Here is a 23,979-nt window from a genome sequence, read left to right on the forward strand (position 1 = left end):
TGTGGGCTTGGGTTATCTCAGAAATAAATGGAAAGGGCAGAAAGTTGAGAATGAATAGAAACAAGATCAGACAGAATATGACTTGAAAGGTAAGAGCAGACTGAACAATGGGTTTCACCGAATAGAGGGACAATATTTCTCCAGAGATGGTGCATGACTTACTGAGTGTTTCTGACATGTTGTATTTAGAATCCTAACATCTACAATTTTTTTTCCTCTGTTGATTTTGGAAGTTTATATGTGATTGGGCATCTTTGGCTGCATTCATAAAAAAAAAGCTTCATGCTTTAGTTTGCATTTCTATCTGACTGAGGTACCACTCGCCTCAGAATATCCACACATAAATAAACCTTCTCTGAAGATGCTTATGCTCTGTTGATAGATGGGATGATGTCAAGTAAAGTGTACGGTGTAATTCTATGAATAAAATGAAACAGCATCTCTTTAAAACCAACAATCTAATTTTGAAGAAAACATCTTTAGGCATTGGGTTAATGCATATTTAGAGAACTGCAGAAATTCGAATAAAACAAAATGCTAGAAATATGCAACAGGCCAACTGGAGAGAGAAACATTTGATATTTCAATTTGATGACCTTTCATTAGAAAAATGGTAATCAAGGACAGTTAGAAAAAAAGGAAAATTAGTTTTAAAAATAATATAGATTTGTGTAACTTCTATTCTTAATTTAAATGTTAATTGAAACATTAATTTAAAAAAAGTAAGCTTATAGATTTACTTTCAGTGATCTCATTAAAATTAATGGCGTTGTTGCTCATGAAGCAGCTAAAATGAAGCCAGAGTCAAAGTAAAAGCAAAGGAGAGGGCATACAAGGAAGCGAAAGCTAGTGGGAAGGTAGAGGATTGGGAAGTTTTAAAAATTTACAGAAGGAAACTAAGGTCAGTAGGAAGGAAAAGGTGAATAATGAAAGGAAGCTTGTGAATAATATCAAAGAAGATACTAAAAGCTTTTTTAAGTACAGTATATAAAAGGTAGCAGAGAGTTGAGGGTATATATAGGACCAATAGAAAATGGCACTGGAGATAGAGAGACACAGATGGCAGAAGAACTGAATGTGTATTTTGCATCAGTCTTCGCAGTGGAAGCAGTATACTGGACATTCAAGAGTGTCAGAGAGGTGAAGTATGTGCGGTGAAAATTATGACTGAGATGGTGCTCAGGAAGCTTAGTGGTCTGAGGGTGGATAAATCTCCTGGACCTGATGGAATGCACCCTCTGATTCTGAAGGAAGTAGCTGGACACGGAGGCATTAGCAATGATCTTTCAAGAATCGATAGTCTATTCTGTGCTGTATCTCAATAAAAAATAATTTGGCCTTGCACATGGTACCCAGTAAGTGGCTAATTTGTTAAGCCCCTAGCTGTAATGTGAATAATACTGGACACATGGTTGCTTAAACACCTTGAGAGCTAATGTTTCAGAATTCCATTATGCAGTATATGAGCACTGCAGCTATGAATGAGAAGCTAACCATTGACGTTATCCAATCTTTTGTACAGAAAAGCAAAATACTCAAGTACATCTTGTGCAAAGTACATCTGCATATCATGACCTTGATTGCACATCTATTGCATTCATATAATGCTCATAATAATTAATTTTCTTCCCCCTTTCTGACTGCTTATTCATTGTATTTTTCACCCCCAAAAGCACACACATGAATTAATCAGTCTTTTTTATTGGTAAGCTATTCACTCAGATTTTGTGTAGATCTTTGTTTAATTTTCATCTTCATTATCAGATCCTTCATGGTCTGCACACATTTACAATTTTCTTTAGTAACTGGGCTAAAGGTCAGCTTCTGTGTTTGAGTGAATGTGGTCCCTGGCACATAGCTTGTCAACTCCCTGAATGTAATGAGAATGATATGAGTGCTTGGGTGCCTAACAGCTTTGAGGTCCAACACACCTCAAGTACAGCTGATAGGTGCAATTGATCATTCCTTTTTTCTATAAGAAAGCTTGCCTTGCTTGTGCATTATATTTCAAATTGTATTCTATGCAGTTTTCTTAAATAATGCAAAGCAGTATTGGCTTTGAAATAATTTTGGTTTGTGATCACTGTTTTCCCACAATACCAATTACTGGAGAAAATAGTTCACAAAGGATTACTGCCTCATGCAGAAATGAATCTTTGCTTGCCTGTAATCTCCTTATAATTTTGTAAGTAACTGGCATTAAAAAGGATTATGGTTTTCAATATTATTGGCAATTTTATTATATTTCCAATTATAGCTGTTGCTTCAGGTAAATAGATAAAATGATAGATAAAATAAATCTTTACTGGGCCTAAATGTATTCCTGTGAAGATTAACAATGTCCGTATTTTTTATTTGAGGAACTCAGCAGGCCAGGCAGCATCCATGGAAAAAGGCACAGTTGACGTTTTGGGCCAAAACCCATTGGCAGGACTGGAGAAAAATAGCTGAAGAGTAGATTTGAAAGGTAGGGTGGGGGAGAGAGGGAGAGAGAAACACCAGGCAATAGGTGAAACTTGGAAGGGGAGGGGTGAGAGCACGATGGGTGGGGCAAGGAGGTAACATGAGAGGGGGAAAGGAAGATGGGAAATTGTGAAGGGGGCGTGGCCACTGGGAGATCCTGCTTGTTCTGACGGATGGAGTGTAGATACCTGGCAAAGCGGTCTCCCAATCTATGTCAGATCTCACCGATTTACAGGAGGCCACACTGGGAATACTGAACACAGTATATGACCCCAACAGAGTCACAGGTGAAGTGTCTTCCAGTGGCCACCTATTTTAATTCCACTTACCATTCCCATTCCAATATGTCCATCTATGTCGCCACTGTCATAATAAGGCCACTCTTAGGTTTAAGGAACAATATCTTGTATTCTGTTTGGGTAGCCTCCAACCTGATGGCATGAACTTCAATTTCTCAAACTTCCAGTAATGCCTCCCCCACCTTCACCATTTCCCATCCCCTTTTCCCCCTCTCATGTTATCTCCTTTCCCACCCCTCCCCCCTTTTTTTCTTTCTTCCATGACCTTCTGTCTCTTTCACCAATCAACTTCCTAGCTCTTTGCTTCAACCTTCCCCCTCCAAGTTTCACCTATTGCCTGGCATTTCTCTCTCCCTTCCACCACCTTTCAAACCGAGTGCTCAGCTTTATTTCTCCAGTCCTGCCGAAGGATTTCGGCCCGAAACATGGACTGTGTTGTTTTCCATAGATGCTACCTGATCTTCTGAGTTCTTCCGGCACTTTGTGTGTGTTGCTCAGATTTCCAACATTTGCAGATTTTCTCTTGTTTGTCCATATTTTTATTTCCATGTTTTATGGAATATTTGGGGCGAAATGTCATTCATTCTAACAAATGTACTTCCTTATTTCAGCAAGGATTTTAGAGTTAATAGTGTTTCAATGAGGAGTGACCACATTGAAACCTACTGAATGTTGAAAGACCTTGAAAGAGTTGATGTGGAGCGATATTTCCTATGGTGGAAGAGTCTAAGACCAGAGGACACAGCCTCAGAATAGAGGGGCGTCCTTTTAGAACGGAGATGAGGAAGAATTTCTTTAACCAGAGAGTGGTGAATTTGTGGAATTTGTTGAAACAGGTGGCTGTGGAAGCCAAGTCTTTTGGTATATTTAAGGTCATTGATAGATTCTTGATTAGTCAGGGCATGAAGGGATAAGGGAGGAGGCAGGAGTTTGGGGCTGAGAGGGAAAATGGATCGGCCATATTGAATTGGCGGAGCCAACTTGATGGGCCAGATGGCCTAATTCTGTTCCTATATCTTACGGTCTTATTTGAAAGCACTTTTGCCTCTGAGCCAGGAAAAGAATTCTAGTCCCACTGCAGAAAAGTGGGCACAAAAATCCAGTAGAGTACCGGGGTACTAAGGTAGTGTTGAAGTTACATCATTTATATGAAGAAAAATAAAACAATGTCCTGTCTCCTTGCTTAGGTGGATGAGGTAGAGCCTTTGATTCTTTTTTTAACTACAGGTCGACCTTCACTAATCCGGCCCCATTGGGACTTGAGGAGTGCCGGATTAGTGAAAATGACGAATTACAGAAGGATCACATTAAGCATAATCAGTGCCGGATTACAGGTAGTCGAATTAGTGAAGGTCGACCTGTAATATTTTACTTGTGTGCTGGTCCCTACTATCCATGACTGAGGCAGACCATATGGCATTATATACAGTTCTGTCTTGGGACCAGACTATTTTCAAAGGTTTCAAAGGTACATTTAATGTCAGAGAAATGTATATGATATACATCCGGAAATGCTTTTTCTTCACAACCATCCACGAAAACAGAGGAGTGCCCTAAGGAATGAATGACAGTTAAATGTTAGAACCCCAAAGTCCCCCCCAGCTTCCCTCCCTCCCCCACATAAGTGACAGCAAGCAACAATCCCCCCCCCACCGATAAAATAAAAACATCGGCACCCGCCACCGAGCACTCAAGCGTGATCAAAGCAACAGCAAAAACACAGACTTGCAGTTACCCCAAAGACTACTTGTTCACCCAGTATACCACAGACATACCACAGACCTTTTCTCTCCCTAATAAGGGAGAAAGAGGTGTCTCCGTTTTCACAGCAAGGAGGGAGATATAAAACTCACTGGTTTATGATGTCAAAAGCCCGTTGCATCACTTTTTCCGAGCTCTGTACCCAAAGATCTTGGGTCTCTGGGCACACAGCCATTGATTTTCTGACTCCCCCAATGACACAGCTATCTCCTGCTTTGACACCGACCTGTGATCCGTCCGTCTCCAGAGCCACAAGATCTCGGTCCTCCGAGGCCAAGCCCTTGCCCTGCCGAATAATGGCCAGTTGTGAAACCCCGAGAACAGGTCCCATTCCCGCAAAGAATCGTAGCCAGCGTGTAATTCCAGGTCCGTGTCTTCAAAAGAACCATGAAAGGGAAAAATAGAGATATTAAAGATGGAAATAGAGTTATTTTCAAAAATGCAAGCAAAGGAGTTGCCGTTAGACGCCATTAAGTCACCATTAGTTACCCCTATTTGTTATTTGTAAGTTGATTTCCATATTTCCTGAACTATCACAGTGTTTACACTTCGAAAGTACTTTATTAGATGTTAAGCACTTTGGAATATCCTGCATGTTTGATAACAAGTACTGCATATATATCTCCAAGCCTTCATCTTTTTTAATATTCCTCTAACTTTTCCATGTTAATGAATTTATGACTCAATTTGTATTTTTTGTGCAGATGAACAAAGACCTTGACCTGTCTATCAATGCATCCAACAACTTCAATTTAAATGTCACATGGTCTATAGGATCAACAGGTGAGTTTTTCAAAAACACTTTGATTTCTTGATTATCTGTTATACAGCAGGATCAAATGTGCCTTAATAGAATAACAGTCAAGTCTACTAAGTCAATTTCCTCATTACTGTTCACATTTTTTAGAGAATGATTTTATAGAAAGCCAAGTATCAGAACAGCTGCCTGTGTATTTATGGCATGTACATGATCTTTGTCAAGCATCCAGATTAAACTATTGATTCTCTGGTTTAATATAAATGAGCTTCAAGGCCTAGGGTCACTTCAGTTTGTTTCCGTTCACTGTGTAATACTTTTTAAATAGGTAAACTAATTGAGAATATGGCTTTGTCTGCTCTGGATCAGTAGATGATTTAGATTTAAAAGGTTCAGGTATGTTTTTTATTTTGAAGAATGTTATTCAACCCTAGTTTGATGATAAGATTCTCAAGAATATTCCCAGCAGTGAAAGGCTTGACGAATGATGATATTTTATGTTTTGTACTTGGAGTTCCCAAGGATGTATCTGGAGTTCCCAGTGGCTAAAGTTACCATTACTAGGGAGAAGGTTCTTGGGAAACTGAAAAGTCTGAAGGTAGGTAAGTCATCTGAACCAGACAGTGTAGACCCCAGGGTTCTAAGTGAAGTGGCTGCAGTGATTGTGGAGGCAAAAAGATCAATGGCCAGTCTGGACATTGGAAGTTTTGAGAGGAGGGGACTTCAATCAGGTCCACTGCCCGAGTACAAAAGGCAGTAGTGAGTCTGTAGAGTGAAAAGAGCTTTGACCAGTGACCAATCGATGTTTGTGATTGATTAGCAAGAGCACATTAAAGGAAGGCAGGAACAAGCGCAGCAGCTATCGACAGAGTGGATGGAGTCAGAGTGGTGATCTTGAGGCTTTAGCTCTTTGAGGTTTCTGTAAAGAGAAGCTTTGGTCTGACTCAAGCCATATGGTGGAAGTTCTAGGTGTCAGGGTTATGAAGTGTGTGAGGTTACCATAACTAGAGAGAAGGTTCTTGGGAAACTGAATGGTCTGAAGGTAGATAAGTCACCTGGATCAGGTGGTGTACACCCCAGCGTTCTGAAAGAGGTGGCTGAAGAGATTGTGGAAACATTAGTAATTATCTTACAAGAATCACTAGATTCTGGAATGGTTCTGGAAGACTGGAAAATTACAAATGTCTCTCCACTCTTCAAGAAGGGAGAGAGGCAGAAGAAAGGAAACTCTAGACCTATTAGTCTGACCTCAGTGGTTGGGAAGATATTGGAGGCAATTATTAAGGATGAAGTCTCAGTGTTCTTGGAGGCACATGATAAAGTCGGCTGAGATCAGCATGGTTTCCTCAGGGGAAACTCTTGCCTGTCAAATAAGTTAGAATTCTTTGAAGAAGTAACAAGCAGTCTAATGAATCCAAGATTTAATGGCTTGTCATATGAAGAGCCTTTGATGGCTCTGGGCTTGTGTTCACTGGAATTCAGAAGAATGAGGGATAACCTCATTAAAATCAGTTGAATGGTGAAAGGCCTTGATAAAGTGGCAGTCGAGAGGATGTTTGCTATGATGGGAGAGCCTAAGACCTGAGGATACAGCGTCAAAATAGAGGGGCATCCTATTGGAACGGAGATGAGAAACAATTTCTTTAGCCAGAGACTGGTGAATGTGTAGAATTCTTTGCCACAGGCAAATCTTTATGCATATTTAAGGTAGAGGTTGATAAATTCTTGATTGGGATACGCAGAGAAGGCAGGAGGTTCAGGCCGAGAGGAAAATTGGATCTGCCATAATGAAATGGTGGAGCGGACTCGATGGGTCAAACTCCTATTTTTTATGGTCTTATGACCTTATTAATGATGATCTTTCAAGAATCACTTGATTCTGGAATTGTTCCAGATGACTGGAAAAATACAAGTGTCACTCCACTTTTCAAGAAGAGAGAGAGGCCGAAGGAAGGAAATTATAAGCCTCACACATCAAAGTTGCTGGTGAACGCAACAGGCCAGGCAGCATCTCTAGGAAGAGGTACAGTCGACGTTTCAGGCTGAGACCCTTCGTCGACCTGAAAAGTCGACTGTACCTCTTCCTAGAGATGCTGCCTGGCCTGCTGCGTTCACCAGCAACTTTGATGTGTGTTGCTTGAATTTCCAGCATCTGCAGAATTCCTCGTGTTTATGTTTTTAAATTATAAGCCTATTAGTCTGACCTCAGTGGTTGGAAAGATGTCGGAGTCAATTGTTAAGGACGTGGTTTGGGGGTACTTGGAGGCGCGTGATAAAATAAGTCACAGTCAGCATGGTTTTGCTCAAGGAAAAATCTAGCCTTACCAACCTGTTAGAATTCTTTGAAGAAATAACAAGTACAATAGACCAAGGAGAATAGGTTTATTGTTGTGTACTTGGATTTTCAGAAGGCCTTTGACAAGGAGCCACACAAGAGACTGCTTAACGAGCTAAGAGCCCATGATATTACATGGATAAGGCAGTGGCTGATTGGCAAGAGGCTAAGAGTGGGAATAAAGAGAGCCTTTTCTAGTTAGCTGCCAGTGACCAGTGGTGTTCCATAGGGGTTTGTGTTTGGACAGATTCTTTTTACGTTATATGTTAGTGATTTGGATGATGGAATTAATGGGTTTGTTGCAAAGTTTGCAGACAATATGAAGATAACTGGAGGGGCAGATTGTTTTGAAGAATTAGGCTACAGAAGGACTTAGACAAATTAGGAGAATGGGCAAAGTGGCAGATGGATGGATGTGTTGGGATGTGTATGGTTATACACTTCAACAGAAGAAAAGAAAGGGTGACTATTTTCTAAATGGGGAAGAAATACAAAAAAAATCTGATTCTCAAAGTGACTTGAGATTCCTTGTACAGGAATCCCTAAAGGTTAATTTGCAGGTTGAGTCTGTGGTGAGGAGGGCAAATGCAATGTTGGCATTCATTTCAAGAGGACTAGAATGTAAAAGCAAGGATGAAATGTTGAAACTTTATTGAGCACTGGTTAGATCTCTCTTGGAGTATGGAGAGCAGTTTTGTCCCCTTCTCTTAAAACTGGAGAGGGTTCAAAGGAGGTTTACAAAATGATTCCAGTATTGAGCAACTTGTTGTATGAAGTATGCTTGATAGTTTTGCCCCTGTATTTGCTGGAATTCATAAGCATGAGAAGTGACCTAATTGAAATCTATCAAATGGTGAAAGGCCTTGTTAGATGTGGAGAGGATGTTTCCTCTGGTTGGGGTGTCTAAATCAGCTATTAGGTTAATTAGTCACATGGGTGTATTTGGGCAAAGTGGACTTTCTAGCTGGAAGGGTCTATTGCCATGATCTATCTCTAACTAAGTTAACAGATGTACAGATACAAAGCCAATGAAATGCAGTTAGCATCTGACCAGAAATGCTAAGAATAGTGTTATTTACAAAATAACTGCGAATAAAAAGTAAGTGCTACAGCACACAAATATAAAAGTACTGAAACAGTACAATACGGATGCAATACTGCTTAGCGCTGTGATGTGAGGTTCAGCAGGGTCACAGCCTCAGGGAAGAGGCTCTTCCTGTGCCTGCTGGTGCGGGAGCAGAGGCTCTTGTAGCGCCTACCGGATGGGAGGAGAATAAAAATTCCATGGTTAGGGTGAGATGCATCCTTGATAATGCTTTTTGCCCTACCCAGGCAGCGTTTATGGTAGATGTTCTCAATGGTGGGCAATTGGGTACCGATAATCCGCTGGGCAGTTTTCACCACACGCTGGAGTGTTTTGTGGTCCGATACGGGACAATTGCCATACCACACTGAGATGCAGTTGGTGAGTATGCTCTCAGTGGTACAGTGGTAAAAATCCATCAGTATCCTGGGACAGAGGTGAGCTTTCTTGATGCCTCGCAGGAAATAAAGGCGCTGTTGCGCCTTTTTGATCAGGATGGAGGAGTTCAGGGACCAGGTGAGATCCTCGGAAATGTGGACACCAAAGAATTCAAAGCTTGATACACGCTCCACTACAGCTCCGTTGATGTAGATTGGAATGTGACTGTGGCTCCTAGCATGCCAGAAGTCCACAATGATCTCCTTGGTCTTCTGGGTGTTGAGGGCCAGGTTGTTGTTGGCACACCACACGGTCACATGCTGGACCTCGTCCCTGTAGGACACCTCATCATCTCTGATCAGGCCAACCACCGTGGTGTCCTGCAAACTTGATTATGGAGTTAGAACCATGTACAGGAATACAGTCATAGGTGAAAAGGGAGTACAGAAGAGGGCTCTGCACACAGCCTTGAGGCACGCCAGTGTTTAAGGTAGAGATTGATTGAATATTTAGAATGGAGCTTCAGATTGATTATAGTTCTGCTCACCACTTTACAGGACCAATGATGATTGCAAAGCATTTGATACACATGACATTTGATAATGTTGCCAGAAAGAAACAGAGGTATAATAAAAGATTGAAAAGGTTGGGGCTGTTTACTTTGGAACAGAAGAGATATAAAAATTGAAGTGTCTAGATAGAGTAAGTAAAAAGAAGCTGTTTATCTTAGTGGAGGGATCAAAAACTTATGGATGTAGATTCAAAGTAATTGCTAGAATATTGAAAAGACAGGATGAGGAAAAAAAATTTTGTTATTGGGAGCAAAACGTTTAATTTAGAACATACTTGATCTCCAATGCTGGAAGTTTGAGTTAGGCTCTGCAGCTCTTTCTCATAAAACAACAACACAACAAGTCAAATGACTGACTTTGCTGTAACTCTTTTGTGATTATATGTGTGAGTGGGAAGTGAACCTTTAATCCTTGCCCTGAAAAAAATAGGTGTTCAGTATTCCCACTTGACATTATCCAGCTTGGCAAATTAGTCACCATTATATTCCATTAACTTATTTGTGGATACTACCCTGGGCTTCAACCATTTATTCATCTGTTATTGTTTTGTAGCTATCTTCCTATAGATGCTGCCTGGTCTGCTGCGTTCACCAGCAACTTTTATGTGAACTACATTTGGAAACTTGGTTGGCTTTGACCAAAGAATGAACTGGCTTTACTGCTCTTGATCTCTTAGCTATATTGCCATGCCATTGGCTGCTCTCACCCTCTGAGCTGCCTCGCTTCCAAATGCTTTGGGTCTTCATGATCTGACTTGTGAAGCATACAGTGATCTCAGTAATGGTAGTCATGGTTTAAAAACTGCCATAAATGGCCACAAATGAATTGTGACCCAGAGAATGTTTGGCCACACAGCTTCTTATTTCCTTTAAGTTGGCATGGTATGGTACAAGTGGCATAGTAGTGTTGTGTATAGCAGAATGCCGTACAATACCAGCGACCCACTGCTGCCTGTAAGGAGTTTGTACATTCTCCCCTTGACGACGTGGGTTTCCTCTGGGCATTCCAGTTTCCACTCACAGTCCAAAAATGGACCAGTTGGTCAGTTAATTGGTTATTGTAAAATTGCCCTCTGATAAAGCTGCAGTTAAATCTGGGGTTGCTAGGTGGTATGACTCAAAGGGCCTCTTCTGTGCAGTATCTAAATAAATAAATAAAATGTCCATCTGAAAACTGAACTTTGAAGTTGCACAGTCAATGTTTATACACAGTAAACAAAACACGATTAAGACAGTCTCATTGTGAGACTTTTTCTTTGTTTAACACGAAAGATATTTGGTATTTTTGACAAAAAGTCCATTAAATTATGCACAGCGTACAATATATGCCAGATGGGTTGATAAAGATAACTAAGAGACTCCACCAAGCATACTGACACTAGGGACAGCTGTATTTAAGTTGGGGTAGAAACCTGCAAGTACTTGAAAATATTGTAAATATGGGTTCCAGTTTATAAATGGAATATAAATTGAGCATAAGTGACTGTGAAGTGACCAAATGAGCAACAAGATTTGTGCATTGTCACACTTTATACCACCACCACAAAGAAATTTGTTCTCCTACAGGGTGGTGTATCTCTTGAATTTTCTGTTGTAACAAGTGGTGCAAGCTGTGATATTAGACCTATTTAAAATGGAGTTGTGTAAATATTTGATAAATTGAGGAAGAGAGGGATTTGGAGAAATGGCAAAGAGGCAGAGTAAAGGCAAGCGTAGATCAGCCATAATCATATTAAGCGACAGGGCAGACTTGAAAGGAGTGATGGCCTACTCGTTTCAATATTCTGTATGTTATGTTCACTGGCAGTTTGAACAAAATTTCTTTATAAAAGTAAAATGGAACTTATTTCAAATATTGAATATTCTGGTGCAATCTGCAGCTAATGGTGAAAGGATATTTGGAATTAATTATATTAGTCAAATTTATCGTTAGAACTGTCTCAACCATCACCCGTGTGGGAAAAGATGGGTGTCCTTTTAAATCAGACGATATATTGATGTACTTGAGTTCAAGGTTTTGAACAATTGAAAGCATTCTTGAAATTATGGATAATTATATTTTATGTGCATAACCCAATTAAATACATTGCTTTGCATTTCAGTTCAATTTAATTGTTTTTCAAACAAGGCAGTATTAACATTTCTGAGACTTAATAAAAAGAAGCTGTTTCAACCCAGCTAAGAGCTTTCTCAAATAGCTATTAATTATTAGTTATTTTACATTCATGTATAAAATCTTGTATTAAAAGTTAATATTAAGTTGGAAGTTGTCTGATAATTTTACTTTCATTGGTGGTTCTTGAGGGCCAAGTAAATGTATATAGATTTTTTTAAAAAATTGTAATTTATCAATATTTGGTTATCGTGCTTTTACCAGGACTGCTGCCTTTGGAATTGTGGTATATTGACATATAGATAGCAATATTCATGTGGCGTCTACCGTGATATGAGGCTATGAAACCCTTGAACCCTACGTATGTAACTCGAGTTTTCTGCCCACTTTATCCTCTGCCACTTCAACCCTCAGAGGCATATATGTTTAAAAAGAAAACAAATTTACTGTTTATCTTTAATTGTTATTAAAATTCCAAGTTAAAGAACATAATGTTTCAATAATTGAACAAAAGGAATTAATGGGTTATACACGGTTCAAATGTATGCAATGAAGTTGCTATTGTTGTTCTTGGGGTGTAATTCTATATCTAGAGGTTGTGATAGCATAGCACTTAATAGCACAGTACAGATGTTTTGTTCCACAATGTTACGCTGACTTTTTAACCTATGCTAAGATTAAGCTCCGACATTGCCCTCCAGTCCCTATTTAAGAGTTTCGTACACGTCCCTAATGCATTTGCCTCTACTGCCACCACTGAGAAGTGTTCCATGCACTCACTACAAAACTTACCTCTGCTATCCTCCGCCCCCCCCCCCGCCCATACTTTCCTCCAATTACCTTAAAATTACGTCCCCTGGTTTTAAACATTCCCGCCCTGAGAAAAGGTCTCTGGCTATCTACTCAATTTTTGACACAAAATAAGATGACACAAAAACAAATACAATATACAGTGGATTCCAGTTAACTGGGACACATCCGGACGAGTACATTTGGGCCCAATTAAGCGGCTGCCCCAATTAGCCGAAGTTTCATGGAAATAATTCAAAAGGTATACAAATGACAAACTACTGTTTAAGTGAGTAACAAATTACAGTCACAAGAAAAAGTTTGTGAACCCTTTGGAATTACCTGGTTTTCTGCACTCAAGTCAAGTCACATTTTATTGTCATTTCGACCATAACTGCTGGTCCAGTACACAGTAAAAATGAGACAAAGTTTTTCAGGACCATGGTGCTACATGAAACAATGCAAAACCTACACTGAACTATGTAAAACAACACAAAAACTATGCTAGACTACAGACCTACCCAGGACTGCATAAAGTGCACAAAACAGTGCAGGCATTACAATAAATAATAAACAAGACAATAGGTGCAGTAGAGGGCAGTAGGTTGGTGTCAGTCCAGGCTCTGGGTATTGAGGAGTCTGATGGCTTGGGGGAAGAAATTGTTACATAGTCTGGTCGTGAGAGCCCGAATGCTTCAGTGCCTTTTGTCAGATGGCAGGAGGGAGAAGATTAATTACTCATTAAATGGGATCTGATCTTCATCTACAGTAAGTCACAATAATAGATGAACACTTCTGTCTAAGCCAATAACACACAAACAATTGAACTTTTCATGTCGTTATTGAACCCATTGTTCAATCATTCACAGTCCAGGCTGTAAAAAGTACGTGAACCCTTGTATTTAATAACTGGTAGAACATTCTTTAGCAGCAATTACCTCCATCAAACATCACCTGTAGCTGCTGATCATACTTGTACTCCAGCAAGGAGGGATTTTACACCATTCCTCCATGCATATCTGTTTCAGTTCATCAATACTTCTGGGATACCTTGCATGAACGGCCCTCTTTAGGTCATGTCACAGCATCTCAATCTGGACTCTGTCTTGGCCATTCCAAAACACAAATTTTCTTCTTTTTAAACCATTCTGTGGTTTAAACTCTTGTGTTTTGCATCATTGTCTTGATGCATCATCCAACTTCTATTAAGCTTCAGATGACAGACTGCTACCCTGGCATTCTCCTGTAAAGTGTCTTGATACAATTTTGTATTAATTGTCCCCGCAGCAATTGCAAGCTATCCAGGACCTTACGCAGCAAAGCAGCCCCAGGCCATGATGCTCTTTCCACCATGCTACACAGTTGGGATGAGGTTTTGGTGTTGGTGTGCAGTGGCTTCCTCAGTGATGTCCTTCCATGAACACCATTCTTGTTCAGTGTTTTTCTTACAGTGGACACATGAACAGAGACGTTAGCAAGATCTAGATATTACTGTGAGTCTTTTCCTGTTACCCTTGGATCCTCTTTCACCTTCTTCAACGTTGCATATTGTGCTCTTGCTGTGATCTTTGCAACACTCCCATTCCTAGGGAGAATAGTAACAGTACCAAATTTCTTCCATTTGTAGGCAATTTCTCTTTCTAGTGAACACTCAGTTCTTTAAGAATGCTTTTGTAGCCTTTTTCAACTTCATCCATCTCTACAATTCTTCTAAGATCCTCTGAAAGTTGTTTTAATCAAGGCATGGTGCACATAAATAGACCTTTCCAGAGAAGAACAGGCTCTGTCAGTAATCTGACTTTGTGTGTCCTTTGCATAGGGCAGGGCATCTCTGCAACCCACACCTCCAATCTCATCTCATTGATTGGAACACATGATTCCAAATACCTTTTGTGGAAGGCATCACCCTAGAGTTTCACATAATTTTTTGAACCTAGACTGTGATTGTTTAAATGGTGTACTCAGTATTGACGAGAAGAAGTATAATTGTTTGTGTGCTGTTAGTTTATGCAGATTGTATTTGTCTACTATTGTGATATAGGTGAAGATCAGACCACATTTTATAAGTAATTAATGCAGGAAACCAGGTAATTGCAAAGGATTCACAAACATTTTCTTGTAACAGTCTGTATTTAAATGAAATACAGAACAAATTAGAACACTATGAATACTACTACAGTACTATAAAACAGGAATACAGATGTCCCCCGCTTTTCGAACGTTCGCTTTACGAAACCTCACTGTTATGAAAGACCTACATTAGTACCCTGTTTTCGCTTTCAGAAGGTGTTTTCACTGTTAGGAAAAAAAGCAGCGCGCAATAAAAAATCAGCGTGCGATAAAAGGCTGCGCACCCCGAGCAGCAGCTCTCTCCCGGATTCTCACCGGCATTGCTTTAACATGTGCCTGTGAGCAGCCGTTTGCAAGATGAGTTCTAAGGTATTGGAAAAGCCTGAAAGAGCTCGTAAGGGTGTTACACTTAGTGTAAAACTAGACATAATTAAGTGTTTCGATCATGGTGAACGAAGTAAGGACAACGTGAGTTTGGCTTGTGGAAGCTGACGAACATGATGTTGAAGAGGTCTTGGCATCCCATGACCAAGAACTGACAGATGAAGAGCTGATGCAATTGGAAGAAAAAAGGATAACAATCGAAACCAAATGAGTAATGATAAAGTATGACTTTAATTTTGAAAGGGTACGTCGGTTTAGGAGATATTTGCAGGATGGGTTGAGTCCTTACAAACAACTGTGTGATAGAAAAATGCGTGAGGCTCAGCAGTCAAGCAAGCCTTCCTCATCAGCCACAGCAGACGACGAACCTCGACCTTCGACATCGAGGTAGGCAGTCATAGGAGAAGATGAGCTGCCTGCTCTAATGGAAACAGATGACGAGATGACACCCCAGTGTCCCACCACCCCAACACCCAGGCCGCGGACAGATGCTGTACCGATGCGTGGAGAATGCAGCAGTAACCGGGAGGCACACAGCACATCTTTAAGAAAAAAGCCGAAATAAACATGCTAATTAATTAGGTTCCACCAGCATGTAATTGTCGGCCCAGATCAGAGGTGACGCAATCAGAAATTGGCACTGATCTGGGCCGACAGTTACGTGTCGGGCAGCACCTAATTAATTAGCACGTTTGTTTTGGCTTTTTTCTTGAAGATGTGCTCTGTACCTCCCAGCTACCGCTGCTTTCCTGCATGCTTTGTGGCAATGTATTGCTCGCCGGCCTGGAGGGTGGAGGCCACTGCACCACCCCAGCCTGCGACGACTCAGTCTAACACACCATCATCAGTGTGCTCTGCGCTGTTTTCTCGATTCCCGTAAGTGATACTACACTGTACATACATTATTTCTACTTTATATAGGCTGTGTATTTTTACGGGTTATTTGGTATGATTTGGCAGCTTCATAGCTTAAAGGTTACTGGAGAGTGTTTTTGCCAACAGCGCTTGCGTGAGATTTTTTGTCGACGGCGCTTGCGTGAGATTTTCGCTACGGAGAACAGTTCAGTAATGATTGTGGAAAAGTATTTCTACTTTATGTAGGCTGTGTATTTATCATATCATTCCTGCTTTTACTATATGTTACTGTTATTTTAGGTTTTATGTGTTATTTGGCATGATTTGGTAGGTTATTTTTGGGTCTGCGAACGCTCACAATATTTTCCCATATAAATAAATGGTAATTGGTGCTTCGCTTTACGTCATTTTGGCTTATGAACCGTTTCATAGGAACGCTCTACCTTCGGATGGCGGGGGGAGACCTGTAGTTCCTAATAGGTATTGATGGAGGAATTCATCCAGTGTACTCTGCCATATTCTTTGGATTGACTAAAGGAACAGAATCCGTGTAGACACCTAGTACAGATAAGGAACTGCCTTCATACAATGCAACGCATACAGAATACTGGAGGAACTCAGTAGGTGAGCCTTCATCTATGGAAATGAATGAACAGTTGATGTTTTAGTCTGAGACCCTTCATCAGGACTGAGAAGGAAGATGAAGATGTCAAAATAAAAAGGAGTGGGGAGGGAAGGAGGCCAGCTGGAAGGTGATAGGTGAAGCCAGGTGGGTGGGAAAGTTCAAGGGCTGGAAAAGAAGGAATCTGATGGGAGAAGAGAGTGGGCTATTGGCGAATGGGATCCAGAGGGAAGTGATAGGCAGGTGAGGGGGGGGGGATATTTTTACTGGAAGGAGAAATCAAATTCATGCCATCAGGTTGGAGGCTACCCAGACAGAATGTAAAGTGTTGCTCCTCTACCTGGAGGGTGGCCTCAACTTGGCACAAGAGGAGGCCATGCACCAACATGTCAAAATGGGAATGGGAATCGGAAGTAAAATGTTTGGCCACCAAGAAGTTACGCTTGTGGCAGATGGAATGGAGGTGCTTGACAAAGTGGTCCCCAATTTACGGTGGGTGTTAGCAATATAGAGAAGGCAGCATTGGGAGGACTGGATACAATAGACAGCCCCTGCAGAATCACAGGTAAAACGTTGCCTCACCTGGGACTCTGAATGGAGGTGAGGGAGAAGGTGTTAGGGCGCTTGCAGGCATAAATGCCAGGAGGGAGTTTACTGGGGAGGAACAATGGATAAGGGAGTCATGGAAGGAGTGATCCCTGTGGAAAGCGGAGAGGAGGGGAGGTAAAGATATGTTTAGAGGTAGGATCCCTTTAGAGGTGGCGGAAGTTATGGAGGATGATGTGTTTGATGTCGAGGTTGATAGGGTGGTAGGAAAGGACAAGAGGGACTGTATCTCTGTTATGACGATGAATAGATGGGGTGAGTAGAACTGCCACATCTGTGCATGTAGACTCCCTGCCACCAGGGTGAGTTGGTGCTCAGTTCAGCCATCAGTACAATGTTTTTGACGACTGCATCCCTCAAATCTTCATTTTCATTGTAACATTGAAGATGATTGTTGATGCCTTCAAATTGTTTGTAGATCCTAACTTGTTGAAGTAGTGAAATTGTGTCATTTTCACTCCCGGCTGTTTCTGGCATCTCCAAGCCTGAATGCTTGAAACTCTAGTGGACTAAACAGTTCTGCATTGTCTTGCTGCTTATTTCTCACCAACTATCAGTGATAGAAATCAGTGCTTTTCAAACACAAACAAAAGCAACTGACACTATTTCAAAAGTGTTCATTTGAAGCACAGTGTAGTGTCTAATAGCACTAAACTGATGCTAATTAGTAATTATTTGGCAACGGTCTTCTTCCTCAATTAAGCAATGTAATGTCCCAAGTAAATGAAGGGAATCCCATGTATTTTCTCAATTGGTTTTTCTTCTTTATGAGTTTTCCCAAATAAGTAGCTGCTCCCAATTAACCAATGTCCCAAATAGTCATAGTCATACTTTATTGATCCCGGAGGAAATTGGTTTTTGTTACAGTTGCACCATAAATAATAAATAGTAATAGAACCATAAATAGTTAAATAGTAATATGTAACTTATGCCAGTAAATTATGAAATAAGTCCAGGACCAGCCTATTGGCTCAGGGTGTCTGACCCTCCAAGGGAGGAGTTGTAAAGTATGATGGCCACAGGCAGGAATGACTTCCTATGACGCTTTGTGCTACATCTCAGTGGAATGAGTCTCTGGCTGAATGTACTCCTGTGCCCACCCAGTACATTATGTAGTGGATGGGAGACATTGACCAAGATGGCATGCAACTTAGACAGCATCCTCTTTTCAGACACCACCGTGAGAGAGTCCAGTTCCATCCCCACAACATCACTGGCCTTACGAATGAGTTTGTTGATTCTGTTGGCGTCTGCCACCCTCAGCCTGCTGCCCCAGCACACAACAGCAAACATGATAGCACTGGCCACCACAGACTCGTAGAACATCCTCAGCATCATCCAGCAGATGTTAAAGGACCTCAGTCTCCTCAGGAAATAGAGACAGCTCTGACCCTTCTTGTAGATAGCCTCTGTGTTCTTTGACCAGTCCAGTTTATTGTCAATTCGTATCCGCAGGAACTTGTAATCCTCCACCATGTTCACACTGACCCCCTGGATGGAAACAGGGGTCACTGGTACCTTAGCTCTCCTCAGGTCTACCACCAGCTCCTTAGTCTTTTTCACATTAAACTGCAGATAATTCTGCTCACACCATGTGACAAAGTTTCCTACCATAGCCCTGTACTCAGCCTCATCTCCCTTGCTGATGCATCCAACTATGGCAGAGTCATCCGAAAACTTCTGAAGATTGTATATCTTTCACATGCATTTAAAATCAAGTTTACCTTTGCTCATTCCTATTGCCTTTCTTCACTAATTCTGGTTATATACCATGCTACTGCATCATCCGTGTTTAGCTGCTTGATATTTTATGTAAATTCTTTGAATACTTTGAAAAGTCACTTGGTCAGTATCCTGTTCAGGAGTTCAGAATACTTGATTGGCTAACATGTTACATGTAAGTATAGACAGAACTAGGAGCATTAATGAAATGATAACATTTATTGGTGATGAATACAAAAAATAGGCTATACTGCATTTATATAGGGTATCGGTGAAACCACGTCTTATTTACTGTGTAAATATTGGTCTCCTTGTGTTACCCATAAGGTATATTTACTGAAAGCAGTTCAGAGCAAGTTTACTAGACTGAAATGATTGGAGCGGAAAGGCTGGAAATGCAAGACCTATATCTACTGGGGTTTAGAAGTGTAAGAGGGGATCTAATTGGAACACAAGATGAAGGGGTATATGAGGGATGATCGATAAGTTCGTGGCCTAAGGTAGAAGGAGTCAATTTTAGAAAACCTAGCACATTTATTTTTCCTACATTTACCTACTTAAACACGGGGAATTCTGCAGATGCTGATAATTCAAGCAACATGCATCAAAGTTGCTGGTGAACGCAGCAGTCCAGGCAGCATCTCTAAGAAGAGGTACAGTCGACGTTTCGAGCTGAGACCCTACGTCAGGACTCTGTGACTCTGTGGGTCCTGACGAAGGGTCTTGGCCCAAAATGTCGACTGTACCTCTTCCTAGAGATGCTGCCTGGCCTGCTGCATTCACCAGCAGTTTTGATGTGTGTTGCTTTACCTACTTAGTCCAGCGGTCGTGGAGCATACGGATCCCTTTTTTACTGATAGGTTCGTGGCCTATGGTAGAAGGAGAAGAGGAGAAACTTCAAACTTTCTGCATTTTCACTCAAAAAGTTGAACTGCACGTGCATGTGACGAGAGCTGTATAACTCATCTCCTTCTACCTTAGGCCACGAACTTATCAATCACCCCCACTGTGGACCACCTGGAGGTCCAAGACGCTCTCGTTACATGCACATGCAGTGCAGCTCTTTAAGTGATAATGCAGAAAGTTTGAAATTAATAACTCATCTCCTTCTACCTTAGGACATGAACTTACCAATCACCCCTGTTGTGGACCACTTCTACAAAGAAGGGATCCATATGCTCCATGGCTGCTGGACTAAGTGTGTACATATAGGAGGGAACTAGGTTGAAAAATAAATGTGCTAGGTTTTCTAAAATTGACTCCTTCTACCGTAGGCCACGAACTTACCAATCTTCCCTCGTAGTTAGAATGTATGAAGAGAGGATGTTTCCTCTTGTGGTAAAGTCCATAATGAAGGAGTCACTTATTTATGGTTGAGATGAGACACTGAGAGTCAAAAACATTTGGAACAATTCATCTAAAGGCAGTGCAATCAAAGCCTTTTAATAAGTGAATGTAGATTCTTTTATAACAAGAAAAAGAGAAAGATTGTAACAGGTAGAACAGAAAAGGGATTTGAGTTTAGATTAGTCATGATCTTATTAAAAGGCAAAACAGGCTCAAATGCAGGCTTACCTCATAATTCTCAGATTTTTTTGAGGTTTCCATTTTTCTTTGCCTTCTCCTTGTCTATCAAATAAGATGATTTAAAGCATTTAGTAATTGGTCTGTATCATGCTCGGATTCAAAGAAAGATTAAATGATTAGTATATGTATTAAAGACCTAGAAGAGCAGGTTGAAGTGACTATTGCCTAGTTGATTCATGGAAATTAATATTTTGTTTCTATTTCATTGTATTTGAATTCACTTAAATAAATCAGCACTTCTGTAGTCTATCACAACTGAAATTTTTCATTTTGCAGCTGGAACAATATCTGGGGAAGAAATACCTATAATCTCAAAAACGAACATTAAGGAGTACAGAGATGGCTTTTCCTATGAAAAATTCAATTTCCACAACAATCCAAATATCACATTCTACGTATATGTTAGCAATTTTACGTGGCCCATCAAAATACAGGTGAGTCGTTTTGGAGAAGGTAAAAATACATGTGTTCAATATCTATCCCAAGTAAAAGTGAAATTATGATTCTCTTAAGAGCCAAGTTACTATCCTGTACACTATAAATAATAACTTAGATTTTACAGCAGTGGGGATCTGCATTTTATTCCTGCAGACATTCCAGATGTTTGGTATATAGAATGTAAAGTTAATTAATTTACAGTTGACAAAACATGCTGCACATTGAGAAATTATTAAGACAAGTTTTAGTCCTCGAGCTACTCTCTTGGTTGTAAACCCAATTGTCAATTTCATTAATTTGTGTAGTGTGTTTTGTATTCCGGTTAACTGAACAGTGTTAAATAATCTGGACCCTCTTCTGTTTAGAAATTTTTTTTTGAGAAACAGGAAAGTCTGTGGTAGAAATCATGTTTGAATGATTGATTGTAGCAAAACTTGCAAAATATGATTTTATAATCTGCACTGTTCAACTAGTCCAAAGTAATAGGAATTGTGTGAACATATGTAAAATACAATTCAATTACTGGTTTATTGTTTCATAATATCAAGTTATGATCTGACATGTTATTTAAATGTCTGTGGGAATTGAAAGATCTCAAATTGTAATCATGTGTTAATGAGGTATGACAAATATGTTTATTATAGTTATGAATAAGTTACCTCCAGTGCATCCTGGGAATTACCTAGCGTGAGCGGATGCCTCACTCTGAAATACCTGTAAAGACAAACTGCAGAAGTATTGAGGCCATGATCACCCAGCATCAGCTGCAGTGGCTGGGGCACGTGATAAGGATGCCCTCATTTCGGCTACCCCGCAGAGTGTTATACGGCCAGCTACATCATGGTCAACGCTCAGCTGGAAGGCCGAAGAAGCGCTATAAGGATCAGATGAAGAATGCTTTAAGGAAGTGCAAGATCAGACCCGAGGACTTGGAGGAGGTTGCTGCTGTTCGTACCACTTGGCGACAGCTGTGCAGGGACGGGGTTCGTATTCTGGAGATGAAAAGAACAACCAGAAGACAGCAGAAGAGAGCCAGGAGAAATGCAGCTGTGGCTGCCACCACTACCACCACCACCACCACTGCTACATATACATGTCCCACCTGCAATAGAGCTTGTGGGTCCAGGATAGGACTGTATAGTCATCAAAGATCTCACCGTTAAAGGAGTGGACGTTGTCATCAGATTTCGATGGACAACCAAAGAAGAAGAAGAAGAAGTTGCAAAGCAATATTTGGTGGGCTGGGGGAAAGAATTGCAGTTTATGCAAAAATATATAATGGAACTTTGGTATTTTATAATTTTAAATGCACACAAGTTATAACTCAAGATTATGTTTCATGAATCATGAATAAAGTAGAATTAGACACAAGGCTTTGTTCTGACATAGGTATCTGGTATTTAAGCACTGCTTCATGCTTTTGTGCTAGCTCTGATTATTAATCCAAAGTGAATTAAATCTCTATGTAATAGAATTTTAATTTGATTTGAAGTTTTTACAATTAAAACCCACTGTCAATAAATGATTATGAAACTGTCAAATCTTTTGCTGAAAAACCACTTTCATAAAATGATTATGAAATCCACTGAATTGGACCATCTCCTCAATGCATATTTTACACTGGTGTTAACTTGTACTGATGGAAGGATGTAGAGGAAACTTCATTCAACTAGTGTTGCATGACCTCGGAATGTTTATAGTTGGTACAGGAGTCAAAAAGTTTAATTCACCATTTTAGGGAATGTCTACTTTGGGCAAGAAGGTTGACTTGGGTTTAAAACTTGGTTCCAGTACATTCATTATAGCTCTCTCTAATTACTGCTCAGTCACTTTAGTTGCTTGGAATTTCACTGGTGTTCATAAGACCATTTCACACTTAACTATTTTATTGATAAGTAAAATAGCATTAATTAATTTTTGAAGTCTCTCGTGTGATGTCTGTAGCTGTGGAATTGTTGCCGAATTATTAACACGTACACTAATTTACATTTTTCAGTTTTTTCCCCATAAATTTAACTCATTTAATTTACTCAGTCTAACACTTTATTTAAAGTATCAAAGAAAAGACTGCGTGGGAATCTATTAAAGTCTGCTCACTGATAATGACGCTTCGATTCACACCTGCAGTTCTTGAGTATTTGCCTCACAACAGTATAAATACATAACTGTTGCTCATCTTTTTTTGACCCATTGATTGATGTAAAACCTTCGTCGTGTTTTGTGGCTTTTTTTCTATGCTACCACCTTTGTTTCTGGTTATCCTAGATCACATGAGTGTTCTTGTTTGTGCAAATATATATCTCAGGGATGGTATGAGTCCTTCAGTAGCCAGTGGTTCCCTGATGTCCCCGAACATGAATATGAAGGGAATAGAAAAATACCCATCATGTGTAGGCAGATGGGATGAGTTTAATTTGGAATCGTGGACTGAAGAGCTTGTTTCTGACTGTACTGTATTGTAACAATATTTAACTTGTTCCTCGGAACATACTGATTCTTCTCAGTAGTTATTAAGAGAAGGATGAGGAAAAGAATTCCCAGAGTGTAGGTATTTAAACATTTATTCCCATATCACGCACTTGTCACAAGGAACCATGAGGTAAAGGTCTGCTGCCATCATTTTGACTCATTTCAAGGTTACTCTATGAAATTGAGAACATTGCACTATCACATGTGTTGTGCCAGATGTTGTCAGAGATGAATTCTTATATAATTTCAGAAACACAGAAGTTAAAGGCAAAGAGTTTTATCAAACTTCTGAGAGGCAATATTCCACTGGCATGGTTGTCTTATTAGTGAGAACCCTGGTAGTGTGACCCTGCTTGCCACAGAATTGAATGGTGTGTTATCTGATGATTATGGACACTAGATGATTGTGTGTTATATAAATAATAAAAGAAAAGGTCAGAATCAGCTTCATTATCACTGACATGTGTCATGAAAGTTGTTTTGTGGCAATGCGGCAGTGTAAGATATAAAAAATTGCTATAACTTATAAAAAAAAGTAAATAGTGTGAAGGGGGGAAGTAAGTGAGAGTTCATGAATCATGCAGAAATCTGATGGCGGAGGAGGAGAAGATATTCTTGAAATATTGAGTGTGGGTTTTGAGGCTCCTACACTTCCTTCCCAATGTTAGTAATGAGA

At 40.2% G+C, this 23,979-nt stretch overlaps 1 protein-coding gene across 7 annotated transcripts in view; it reads left to right on the forward strand.

The window, feature by feature from the left end:
- The window catches only part of atrnl1b (attractin-like 1b), a 1,064,590-nt gene that overhangs the window by 456,002 nt on the left and 584,609 nt on the right, over positions 1 to 23,979 (forward strand). For 5 of the 7 annotated variants that reach the window (XM_072239599.1, XM_072239598.1, XM_072239600.1 and 2 more), the window contains exons 23-24: positions 5,228 to 5,306; positions 20,673 to 20,830. In XM_072239599.1, coding sequence (XP_072095700.1) covers positions 5,228 to 5,306; positions 20,673 to 20,830 — 237 coding nt within the window. Of the gene's footprint in view, positions 1 to 5,227; positions 5,307 to 20,672; positions 20,831 to 21,478; positions 22,215 to 23,979 lie in introns of those variants that run through there. The other 2 variants (XM_072239602.1, XM_072239603.1) reach the window with 2 other exon arrangements.

The sequence above is a fragment of the Mobula birostris genome, chromosome 21 (assembly GCF_030028105.1).
Source record: "Mobula birostris isolate sMobBir1 chromosome 21, sMobBir1.hap1, whole genome shotgun sequence".
In the NCBI taxonomy this organism is placed as follows: Eukaryota; Metazoa; Chordata; class Chondrichthyes; order Myliobatiformes; family Myliobatidae; genus Mobula; species Mobula birostris.